Source organism: Dipodomys ordii, unplaced genomic scaffold, assembly GCF_000151885.1.
Source record: "Dipodomys ordii isolate 6190 unplaced genomic scaffold, Dord_2.0 Scaffold46, whole genome shotgun sequence".
In the NCBI taxonomy this organism is placed as follows: Eukaryota; Metazoa; Chordata; class Mammalia; order Rodentia; family Heteromyidae; genus Dipodomys; species Dipodomys ordii.
The window spans coordinates 6,771,410-6,784,546 of record NW_012267262.1 but is presented as its reverse complement, the minus strand read 5'-3'; the positions used below and the strand labels follow the sequence as shown (position 1 = coordinate 6,784,546).

General features: G+C 38.7%; 1 protein-coding gene across 4 annotated transcripts in view; it reads left to right on the top strand.

The window, feature by feature from the left end:
* The window catches only part of Bdnf (brain-derived neurotrophic factor), a 53,718-nt gene extending 42,094 nt beyond the window's left edge, over positions 1-11,624 (top strand). For all 4 annotated transcript variants that reach the window (XM_013019593.1, XM_013019595.1, XM_013019596.1 and 1 more), the window contains exon 2: positions 10,127-11,624. In XM_013019593.1, the coding sequence (XP_012875047.1) occupies positions 10,127-10,891 (765 nt within the window). In that variant the 3' untranslated portion in view covers positions 10,892-11,624. The remainder of the gene's footprint in view (positions 1-10,126) is intronic.
* The last annotated feature ends 1,513 nt before the right edge of the window (positions 11,625-13,137 follow it).

Sequence of the window (13,137 nt, the reverse complement as noted above, 5' to 3'; positions counted from 1 at the left end):
TTGTTTTTGTTTTCTTTTTTGGCACTGTTGAGTAAGGAAGTGCTCTACCACTAAGCTATAATTCCAGCCCTGTTTTTGAAAAATCCTCCTGTTTGCCATTTCTAAAGTCATTGTCCCTTTTCCAAAGGATTACACTCCTGTGATTTCATAATATTTGAAGAACACCTGTCATTAAGTGTTATGTTTACTTCACAAATTTTCCAGTTTGCTCATTACAGAGTGAGTCATTAAAACTTCATGGAACTAACTGGAATTAATTATCTTTTTAATTAATGTCACTATCTACCATGTATGGGAATTTGGTAAATATTATACTGCTAACTCTAACTTTGCTTTGGTGAATTATAATTAATCCCACCCGAAATTTTAATGAAAGCAGAATCCTAATTAAAGAAGTTACACTTTTTAATTGACCATCAACTATCATTTGGGTCTTAGAAACTATCAACTAAAAAAAACTGAAGTTACAAAGGATGTTTAGAAAAGCATTTCTGACAACCTACTCATTTAATAGGCAAGCAAGTTGGGCATGCTTCTTGTTAAGGATTTTATTATTTATTTATTTTAAGACAGAGTCTCACTAGGTAGCCAAGACCGGGCTCAGATTCCCAATCATATGGCCGCAGCCTCTAAGTGCTGGGATTACGGTGTGCACCATGAAGGGAGGCTATAAGACTTCTTTATTATAGATTAGATCTGTGTGCTGTTTGTGCAGTGTTGGGTCTGTGACAAGGGGCAGAGGAGAAGGTCAAGTCATGGATGCGACTGCCAGCTCTGTGTTTCTCTGGCATTCAGGGAGCCTCCATTGATACAGAAGAACAGTAGTTTCTCTGAAATAGTAATGAAGGCCGCACTTAGGTTTACTTGTATGGTACATCTATGCTAGAGGTTAGGATGTCAGGTGAATTGTTCTCTGCCCAGGTCTGGTCCTTTTTTTAGGTGTATTTTAAATCCCTTATTCCAAAATTTAAGACCTCATTTCAGCTCACGTTGAGACTTTACTGTTCATACTTTAACTCACCCCAAACACTATTCAAATAGTACCCGCTACAAAGAGAATTGAGTTATTCAGTGCCCACAGAACCTCATTTGTGTAACATACTGTACAATGTTCTCTAGGTGATAGCTCAGGAGAGAGTGCCCAACCTCTATTCTTAATTCTTGAATGAAGGCAGTTCTCTGCCAATAGAAAAATCAATTCGTTTGTTCCTTTCCTCTCCCTCCCCCTCCCCATTGCATCCCCTCCCCCCATGAGTAGGCTGAGAGAGTAGACCAGAGCTATGGGGCTTTCTATCAAATAATTATGTATCAATTTGATGAGTAGAGAAATATGCATTGTTTTTCTCATAGTAGCTACATATATTTACTACTACAGGTACCAGTCACTTCTCTGGCACTTTGACATTAAATAATGTTTGCAAGTGCTACCAAGGAAAAACTGAGGGATGAATGAGTACTCTTTTTATGAAGGTCTTTGTTTTTTGTTTTTGTTTTTAGAAGATTCTATTACTTGGGGAGGGGATATATGGGAAGATATAGGTATCTGGGAGAGAACTTATTAGGGAAATTGGCTCACATGATTTTGGAAGGCAAGAAGTTCTATGACTGACTACATGCAAGCTGGAGATCCTAAGATAATAGTAGCATGGCTCAGCCAAAGTCTGAAAGCCGGAGAACCTGAGCAGCCACTGGTACAAGCCCAGAGGGCCTACAATCCTGATGTTCTATGGCAGGTGAAAAGAGTAGTCCAACTCCAGGAAATAGGTAGATAGATAGATGGATGGATGGATGGATGGATGGATGGATAGATAAGTAGATAGATAGACAGATAGATAGACAAACAGTTAGATAGATATTTTTGCCTTTCTTCTGTTTTTGTTCTCTCTGAGCCCTAGTTGATTGGATGGATGGGGTCCATATACATTGAAGGTGGATTCTCAATGGAATCCACTGATGGTCCTGCCAATCTACTCTAGAAATACCCTCATAGATGCACTTCAAAATAATCCTTTAACTAGTTTTCTAAACATTCTTTCTCCAGTTAAGTTGGCACCTAAACTTAACCATCACAGGAGTATATTTGGATACTTGGGACATAAACTACACTACAGTTTAAAAACTGCATTGAAGTTTTGGGTCCACATTGTCCGACAGCATCTTCTAAAATATGTATTGGTTTCCATGGAAGGTTCATCCAAATGAGTATCTACAATGATCATCACAGTTTTTATTTTCTGGCTTTATGTGTGGGAGTTTTTAATGTTGTGTTGGTTTTTGTTTTAGTCTTGGATTAGTAATACAAACATAATGAGAAAATTACATGGAAATAATGTAGATGGATGTACCTGTAGTTTAAGGTTTGCTTCTTTTGGAATCTGGGTTCTGACCTGTTTTTATCAGGGGAACCACAGTGAGTGGATGAGTTGATTAAAAACTCTGATCCTCTTTCCTCCGGTATGGGATGGAGATAATTATAGTTACTTGCACCTCTAGGGTCCTATGAGTCTTAATTACTTAATATTTGCAAAGTGTCTGGAGATCTTTGAATTAAAAGTGCTGAGCCATGGAACCAAAGTTCAGTGTAATTATAATTAGAATGAAAGTTTGTATTTTTACCTCACCTCCACCTCTTTCTGTCCTCTTCATTTTGCCAACCCAGACATTACAGATCATTGCCACCTGGTTCGGTATACTTCTGTAACTTCTTCCCTTGCTGTAGCCTATTTCAGCTAATAGATAAGACACATCCAGACCTGTAATTCCATATTAAGTAACTGCTTGTTTATTCTGAAAGTTCACTGCTGGGTGTGGTAATACCACACTGTAATCCTAGTACTCAGGAGGCCAGAGTCTGGAGGATTGCAAGTTTGAGGCTAGACCCCAGACTATATAGCCAACGGCTGTCTCAAACAAACAAACAACAACAACAACAACAAACCTGGTAGTCACTAGGAATAAAATCAGGAATTTGTTTCTTTCAGTCTTTCATTCTTTCAATTCTCTTGCATGTGTGATGATAAATTAGTGTTTTTGTAGGGTACTATTGGAGTTTGAATTCAAGGCCTGGCTCTTGCTAGGCTGGCACTCTATGATGTCACTTTAGCCACACTTCCAGCCTTGCTTTTAACTTATTATTATTATTATTATTTTTGGTCGGTCATGGGGCTTGAACTCTGGGCCTGGGCACTATCCCTGCGCTCTTCAGCTCAAGGCGAGCTCTACTGCTTGAGCCACAGAACCACTTCCGGTTTTCTGGTGATTAATTGGAGATAGGAGTCTCATGGAATTTTCTGCCCGTGATCCTCAGATCTCAGCTTCCTGAGTAGCTAGGATTACAGGTGTGAGCCACCGGCACCTGGCTTAGCTTATTATGTTACAGATGACATGTACTGAATTTTTCTGTCTGGGATGGCTTCAAACTTTGATTCTCTAGACATCAACCTCCTGAGTAGATAGGATTTATAGGCATGAGTACCCGGTAGCTGGCTAAACTTGTCTTCTTAAAGTATTTTGCTGCTTAGAAGCTTTCACTGCCTGTGAGGCAATATCTAATCTCTTTCCTACCACAGGTAGAGCCTTCCAAAATTGGGTAACCATTCCAATTTATTTTTCACTATTAATAGCCCAGAACTCTTCTCTCCAGATAATTCATGTCTTCATATTTCCATGCCATTAACCAAGCTACTGTCACCTACTGCTGTCTTGTGTGGAGACATTCAAATCCTTTGCAATCTTTCTTTCTTTTTTTTTTTTAACCAGCATTTCTTCATCCCTACTTGTAAATTATTCATTTCCTTTCTGGAATTTCATTCCTACTTTTCCTTGGTAATTTCTACCTTTATATTTTAGTTACACATTTCTCTTTCCTCCCTCCTAGACTGAAACTGGAAAGTAGATTTAATGTCTGGTAACTAAACAAACAAAAAGAAGGCTAATATATAGATGTGGTGAAACTGAATGCAGACTAAGCACTTTTTTTGTTGTTGTCCGTTTGTTGTTTGCCAGTCGTGGAGCCTGAACTCTAAGCCTGGGCGCTGTCCCTCAGCTCTTCAGCTCAAGGCTAGCGCTCTACACTTGAGCTACAGAGCCACTTCTGGCTTTTTCTGTTTATGTGGTGCTGAGGAATCAAATCCAGGGCCTCATGCATGCAAGGCAAGCACTCTACCACTGAGCCACCTTCCTAGCCCAATACTTTTAATATTCATTGACAAGACTTTGTTAAGATGTTGTCAACATCTTATATATTGGGAACTAAAAATCAACATATTATTTCTTCAACCTTGCCAGTATGCTTATTATTTGTGGGGCTGTCTAACATGAGCCGTTCTATGATTAAACTGTGTTTTGTTTGATTGCATATTCATAGACAAATCCAAAGGGACTAGGAACAATTTTTTTAATATTTTCTTTTCAAATTTATGAATTTCAATTTTATCATTATTTGGCTCCCCTTTTTATAGAGATGTGGTTGTAATATATATAAATGTGTGCAAAGCTATCCATTGGAAACTCCATTCTCTGAAATGCCATTGAGTAGAGTAAAAACTTAAAATTGAAGATTTTCAGAGATCATAATAGTGCTAGTTTCACATTGCTAGAACAAAATGCCCAAGAAGAACAACCTGAAAGATAAAAACTTCTTATGTGGGCTCCTATTTTCAGAGAGTCGAGTCCGTGATTGGTTCGCTCCATTACTTTTAAGCCTGTAGAGAGGCAGAACGCCATGGCGACAGAAGGTCTAGTAGAGTGGAGAAGGTGGCTCTCAAAGTAGCCAGGAAGGAAGGGGAAGAGAGAGAAGAAGAGGAAGGAAATGGAAGGAAGGAGGGAACAATTGAGAAACTTTGGATCCACTTTCAGAGCAAGCCCTCAGTGACCTGCATCTTTCAACGAGGGCCCTTCTCCTACTGTTTGCAACATGTCTCAATAGTCTGTTCAGTCCAATTGTATCACTGGATTAAATATCGATGAGATCAGAGTCCTCATGGACAATTACTTCCAGAAAGCCTATCTCTGAGCCTAACTGGAGTGGAGATCAAGCATTCAACATATGAGTTCTTAAAGGGTATTTTTGATTCAAGCCATAACAACATAGTATCTTAGTGTTACCTTTAACAAATTGGCCCCTGTTGCTATTTTATAAGCTCCCTCATTGTCCTAGCTTCTCTCTTCCTGCAATTAATAGTCTGAAACTGACAATTATGTTCTAGTGGTAAAAGCTTAGACCAGAGACAGGTGACCTATTAGCTTTGTGACATTTGACAGGTTACTTAAACTTTCTGAAGTGTAATTACTTCATCCATGTAATGGGGATTATATTACCTGTCCTGTTGCTTGTAGCCATCAAATTAGTTAATGCTTGGGAATGTTCTATAGTCTTTCTGACAAATGCAAGTTATTGCTGCAATGTAGCAGGACAAGCATGCCTTCTAAAGGTACTCGGTAGCTGAGTGTTTAGGACTTGTGGCCTCAGACTTCAAATTAAACTTTCTTTCAATCTTCTTGGTTATCTTTTCAGTGTTATGTACTTAGAGCAGAACTATGAAAATCTTCCTAGCATTTTATAGACATGGTTAGGTTGTTGTTAAGCCTAAGAGAAAAATTAGACAGTTACCAATAGATTTGTTTAGTAAAAATAGGCATAAACTTACGATTTACTTAGCAACATTTCACATCTCCTTTTCCTTTTGCATATGGATTCATCTCAAGGGTAAAAATGTGAGAATCATCATGGAAGCTGTGTTAGTTTCTTGTCCCTGTGACATAGCAACTTAACTTAAAAGGAGGAAACACTTTATTTTGACTCACTGTTTCAGTCTATGGTTAGCTAGCTCCATAGAGAAAGACCTTGATGGAGGAAAGCTGCTCACTTCATGACTCCAGGAAGCAAAGAGAAAAGAGAGGAAGAGGCCAAGGACAAGACACCATCAAAGCCATACCCTCAGTGACCTACTTTCTCTAGCCAGACCCTACCTCCCAAAGTTTCCAACACCTCCTAAAATAGTAACACTAGCTGGAGACTAAGCTTTCAATACACGAGCCTCTAGAAAATATTACATATTCAAGCATAACAGAAATTCTTTATTCAACCTTTTATGATTGCCTAAATATAAACTTGCGTATTGAACAGTTTCTAACGATAAGAAAAAGATTTAAAAATAATCCAGATTTTGCTGTTATTTATATTAATCCATGTTTTTTTTCTCTAGTCTCCCATCAATGGATTCACTGGAAACAGAGCTACATAAAACATAGTAGGAGAGTTAGAATATTTTAGTGTTATTTGTTCTTTAACATTCAAGTAAAAATTTTATCCCATTAGAAGAAATCAAGAACTTGTTTCTGGCCAATACTTGTCATCTGTTAGTTAAATTCCTTAGAGTTCATAATTTGATATTAGTACACTAATCAATAATTTACTCAAGAATTTCAATGTGTTCACAGATGACTTCCAAAAGAAAAGGTTTCTTATAAAAATTGTGTCAATGCCCTCTTTTGGTTTCATAAAGCTATTAGTAAGTTTTTATTGAATACTATGAGTAATTTTTTCGTGTTAAACTTATGGGTGTTATGGTATGATCCATTTCCTCAGAAATCTTAATTCTAACTGAGAAATGATCATAATTAGAAAATATCATTAGCAACAGTCAAATTGGGAATGGAATTCTAAATAAGATAGTATTGTGTAATTTTAGAGGAGAAAGTAATTAGAGAAGGTTGCATGTATGGTATGATGCTTAAGAGGGTTGTGAAAAATGCCCAACTGAAGAGATACATGTAAGCATGGAGAAAGAGAGCTGCCAGAATAGTATAATAAATTACTTCTTAGCACTTATACATAGAAGGCTTCAAGGATTCTGGCCCTGTTAGAGAACAGTTGATAGCATTTTGAACAATCTTAGCACAGTGGGATAAGGCCAGAGTTTTGGAGGTATGGAATAACAGATAGAGGAGATTAAAATTGATCTGAAGGAATCAAACAGCCACTACAAGTATTCATGTAAGAGAATAAGTTGAACATATTTATTTTACCTCAGATAGAACAGGAACGATATCCAATTCAGCAAGAAGATAACTGTAGACAAAAAATGAGATGGTAAGGACTCAGCCAAGATGGTGACAGTGGGGTGAAGAAAAAAAAAACGATAGGAGAAATATTGTAATAGAAAAAAAAATTAGTAGAATATCTTTACTAAGTTACCTCAAAGGCTATGCAAGAAGTGTACAGTCAAACCCCATTCTAAAATTTCTAAGAAACACCAGGATTAACTAAAATGTCTGGAAACCGTTGTTAAAAAGCAAAACCATTGTTTTGACCGAAGGTATTGACTTTACTTTTAATCCGCTTATCTCAAATAGGCCAACAGAATTTCAGAGGTGCCACTCAGAGGGCAGCTCTGGAGGTATGGAGGTGGACTTCATCATCATTTAGTTAATTACTGAATCTGTGCTTGTGTTCAGCTTTGACTGATACCCATGTGTGGACTTTAATTAATGCCAAGTAATATTTACCCAGATGCCAGTTGTTCCTTTGGAATATTTGCATGGGGAACTGATGAGAAAATGATACAAAGCATTAATTGCTTTTTCTAAGTAGTACTTCAAGTCAAGTATATAAAGAGGTCTCAGTGAAAGACTCATTACTGTAGTAGCCATAATAAAACAATTTCCTAACTCTGCCTTAAAAGGCTTTAAGTCCTCCAGGCATTTTAAGCAATTTCTGTGGGCACCTAGTGAATATGTACTTCAAGCTTACATTTCGTTAATACTAAAGCTCACTTTTTCCTATTTTAATTGTTTTTTTTCCATATTTTAACATTTCTCAAATTGGCTTGTGTCTCCCAGGTGATGCCACTTTGTTATTTTTGGCTAGCTAGTCATGATGTGGATGCTGCTGCCTTTACCAGTTCCCTTTCCTTTTCTGCTTTATGCATGCAAAGTTACCTAGGAAAAAATGTGTCCAAATAAATCTAAAACAATGCTGTGTGTAAGTATACAGTAAAGTTTTAAGTAAAGAAGGCCATATTGCCTGCAGTTTTGTTTGGGTGGTACATAAATGGGTGAGTTTTTATGTCATGGTAACTTACAATTGATGAAATAGGGTATTGAAATAGTCAACCATGACAAACCTACACCAGTGTAATACAGAGGAATGAAGTATTTTAAATTTGCATTCTTTCATCCACCTCAATTGGAGGAGCCCCTGGGGTGGTTTAATTTGGATTGGGAATATGAGAAGAAAGAGTTTTCATTCAGTAGTGTAACTACCATCTACCCAGAATAGAAATCTCCTTGGAGAATCCATTTCTCTGATGATGCAGAATCCAAAAGATTCACAAAACTTTAGGTATCAGCAGAATGAATGTACGCATTTCACACAAACCAGTTTTCTCTTCCTCATCTTAGACCACTGTGTAAGCCGTGCTTTCCTGAGCTTGCTCACTATTCTGCAGAGTAACTTTGAATCTTTAGGGAAATGTTATATTTAGGAATGATATTGAAATCTCCCTTAATGGTAGAAAGTGCTATATCTTTCCAGAGTGGATAATAGAAACCCTGGGTTTTTAGTACCAGAGTTTTCAGCCGTTTTTGCACTGTGACGTATTGGCTTGGAGGTAGGTTGCGTAGGTGGTGTAGGGGCAAATCAAGGACAGAAACTAAGTCTCATTTCCTGTGGATTTACACAGCCTTAGTGATTGGAGTGTGTGTCTTTTTTAAGTCTGTGCTCCAGAACATAATGTTCTGTATCAGGGCTGGGGGCAGCTTCTCTGTACCACTGAGGGATGCAGGTAAGTGATTCTGAAGTCTTCTGCCACCTGACGATAACCTTGGGTTGGTCCATAGGTATGGTATGTTTCTATTTTATTTATTCACTCTAATTGGCTTCTTGGAGCATGCTAATAGACGTAAAGCTAGATTCTGAGTACAGTAACCCTCTGGCAAACAGGAAGAGATTAATTTTGTGGTGTGCTGTTAAGGGACTTCCCAGAAAACTTCAAAAAGCACAGAAAGAAGCACTAGCTGCTCATCTTTTTAAGTTTGATAAACTCAGAGTCGCATGCACATGGACATACACATACATTCATAAACACTTGTATACAAAAGTATACACACACACACACACATACACACACAAAATCTGTCCAGAAAAAGCCAAAGGCTGAGGAACTTCACAGTGTATGTGGAGAACAATGTGAAGTGTGCATATGGGAGGTATTTGAAATTGATTAAATGCCTTCAATGCCTTCTTAACACTGACTTTTCCAGTTTTCTTCTAGCCAGATACATTGCTTTCATGACATCAGCCTCAGGCATAGACACATCATTAAAATGAACCTATAGAAAATGATTTCTGTTTGGAAATAAGTACAACATTTTTTTTTCAGTCATGACCACCCAGGTGTAGTAAAAAGAACACTGGGGTTAGGAGCTTGCGCACTAATATAAACTCTGTTCATGACAGAAGACAAGTCCTATATGGTCTTTGCTTTCTTTATGTAAAACATGGTGGCCCCATGAAATTGCCTTTCTTCTTTGTTATAATAGATTATCTCTAGGGGAGAGAAAAGTGTCAACGTGAAGGCTTCTTACAGCTTTTGGCTGTTATTCTAGACATCCCTTAGCTAAAAAGACCCACCAAATCCCTCAGGCCACTCTATTTTTGTCACATACGCTAGCAAAGGACCATAGAGCTAACAGGGGGAAAAAATTCCTACTACACTTGCAATTGTTGCTTAGTAACATTTCTGATTTTGTGTTTCTCATGACAGCCTGAGTGGAGATCATTAAAAATTAAACTTACAAAGCTGTTAAAATGTGAGAAAGGAGGGGAAATGAAGCCATCCCCCCCCCCAACCTTGCTTAGAAGACATTTAATCTCAGGTTTATATGCTAAGTCTCAGGGAAAACACTGGATGTCTCTGGTTTATATTAAACCCCATAGAGTCCACTGCTGACATTGATTTGTGTATAGTGCAGCTGGAGTTGATCACCAAGACGTTTAAAAAAAAAATCACCAAAAACCTTGACCCCACAGAATGGTCTGAATTGCAATCAGATGGGCCACATGGTATCCCGACGAAGGAATCTGCTAACCAGTTTTGCCTCTTTCTCTGCTTTCTCCCTGCAGTTCCACCAGGTGAGAAGAGTGATGACCATCCTTTTCCTTACTATGGTTATTTCATACTTCGGTTGCATGAAGGCTGCCCCCATGAAAGAAGCCAACCTCCGAGGACAAGGCGGCTTGGCCTATCCGGGTGTGCGGACCCATGGGACTCTGGAGAGCGTGAATGGGCCCCAGGCAGGTTCACGCGGCCTGACGTCACTGGCTGACACCTTCGAACACGTCATCGAAGAGCTGTTGGATGAGGACCAGAAAATCCCACCCAAGGAAGAGAACAGCAAGGACGCGGACTTGTACACTTCCAGGGTGATGCTCAGTAGTCAAGTGCCTTTGGAGCCTCCTCTTCTCTTTCTGCTTGAGGAATACAAAAATTACCTGGATGCTGCAAATATGTCCATGCGGGTCCGGCGCCACTCCGACCCTGCCCGCCGTGGGGAGCTGAGCGTGTGTGACAGTATCAGCGAGTGGGTGACCGCGGCGGACAAAAAGACTGCAGTGGACATGTCGGGTGGGACTGTCACGGTCCTGGAGAAGGTCCCCGTATCCAAAGGCCAACTGAAGCAATACTTCTACGAGACCAAGTGCAATCCCATGGGTTACACGAAAGAAGGCTGCAGGGGCATAGACAAAAGGCACTGGAACTCTCAGTGCCGAACTACCCAATCCTACGTGCGGGCCCTCACCATGGATAGCAAAAAGCGGATTGGCTGGCGGTTCATAAGGATAGACACTTCCTGTGTATGTACATTGACCATTAAAAGGGGAAGATAGTGGATTTATGTTGTATAGATTATATTGAGACGGAAATTATCTATTTGTATATATACATAACAGGGTAAATTATTCAGTTAAGAAAAAAATAATTTTATGAACTGCATGTATAAATGAAGTTTATACACTACAGTGGTTCGACAACCTATTTATTGGACCTATCCATGACCAGAACGTAAACAGTCATCTGCGCACAACTTAAAAAAAAAAAAATCTGCATTACATTCCTCGATAATGTTGTGGTTTGTTGCCAAGAATTGAAAACTTTAAAAAAAAGTCTAAAAAAATGATAATAATAAATTGCATGCTGCTTTAATTGTGAATTGATAATAAACTGTCCTCTTTCAGAAAACAGACAAAAAAAAAACCAGAAACAAAAAATTGAAACCAAAACATTCCGTTTACATTTTAGACAGTAAGTATCTTCGTTCTTGTTAGTACTCTGTTTTACTGCTTTTAACTTCTGATAGCGTTGGAATTAAAACAATGTCAAGGTGCTGTTGTCATTGCTTTACTGGTTTAGGGAATGGGGGATGGGAGGGTTATATTTTTGTTTGTTTTGTGTTTTTATTTTGTTTGTTTGTTTGTTTTGTTTTTTTTTCAGTTCTCACAAGGAGTAGGGATGGAGAAAGAATTCCTTCGGTATCTATTTTGGTTGATAAATAGATACTTTTGTTTGTTGTAAAAGATGTTTGCAATATCAGTCAGATGACTGGAAAGTGAATACAAATTAAGGCAATTGAATAAAGAGCTCACACTCTACTTCCCAGGATGCATTTCCCAGGTACCTCTGCTCACCCTTGGGTGTGGGTCAGGGACAGCTGCGTATATCAGAAAGATCTGCATTTGCTCAGAGCACAGTCTTTCCCTCCCTCCCTCTCTGGTTGCCCTCTCTATTTTGTTTTATCTTGAGGAGAAAAATTAGTTACGTGCTCTGAAAAATCTTTTACCACTGCTGTGATCAAATTGTGTCATGGCATGGAATGACACTATGGAAATCAGTGACTTTTTTTTTTTGAACAATAAGAAATAACCCAAAAATAAAGACTTTTTTTTTTTAATGAGGGTAAACATTTGAGTAAATCATTGGTAATGCTAAAAGAAAAAAAAATCTTGGTAAGGTTTACTGATGTCTTGCAAGTGATCAGAGCAGGATCAGAGAAATGAAACTGAACCAGCCCTATGGAGGCTGAGGGGAGCTGACAGATCATTTTCTGGCAGTGCAGGAAGAATTTCTCAGGGCCTAGCTTGATGTCTAGGTAGAGATGGGAAATGGTTCTTGAGACATTCCAAAGGGAAAGCCTTAGGAGACCCCTTACAGTTGGCTCTAGAATGATATGTGTCAAGTTGCTTGGACTTTGTGCTTTAAGTGCCTACATTATCTAACTGTGCTCAAGAGGTTCTCTACTGGAGAACCATGCTCAAGCTGATTTACGTTCTCCATCCCATTGCTGGATCCAGTGTGCAAAAAGTCCGATTAGCCCAAAGTATGGTCTGGAGCCAAGTGTAGCATTTATGATCATGAGATTGGTACACTGAGGTAGATGTTTGCTACAAGAACACTTACTTGCTTTTAAGATAAATTTGAGGAAACCAGGGTTTTAATCTTTTGAGAGCTTTTGGTAGAAAGAAAGAGAATAGGAAAAGGCCCCAAAACTCAGGCTAAACAGTGAAGGCCTGATAGGTTAAAAATCTTGTCCAGAGACAAAGTTTGGGAAAGTGCCTTGCTCCATAGAAGAGATCAGGACAGATTTCCCCAGTGAAGGCCACAGCACTATCGTGTCCATTTTGTCTGTTGATGGAGAGGGTCCCTGCTATACTTCTGCCGTTTGGGATTGAGAGAAGTTAAATTGGGGGAAAATGGACCAACCCAGTGAAAATTGTGCTAAGGTCATTTACTTATCCAACCCACTTCCATATTTGAAAAGGGTAGGGGTTACTACCTGAACTTGAATATCAGAAAAGGCTACATGCAATTGCTGCATCTTGGTAGGGTATGTCCACCGTGACTCAGGGAGTGACGATACCATAAGCAAATAATTTGTTCAGTGTTTCCTTTTGAACTAGCCTGTCTTTTACCATACCAACTTGAATAGCTGTCTTTAAAAGAAAGACTTTTTGTAGTATAGATTTGTGTGTGTGTGTGTATATGTGTGTGTGTGTGTGTGTGTGTGTGTGTGTGTGGCATTTTGACAATATTATCTTTGTAATTATTTTTAATCTGTAAGGAAAGCATAGAATATCTG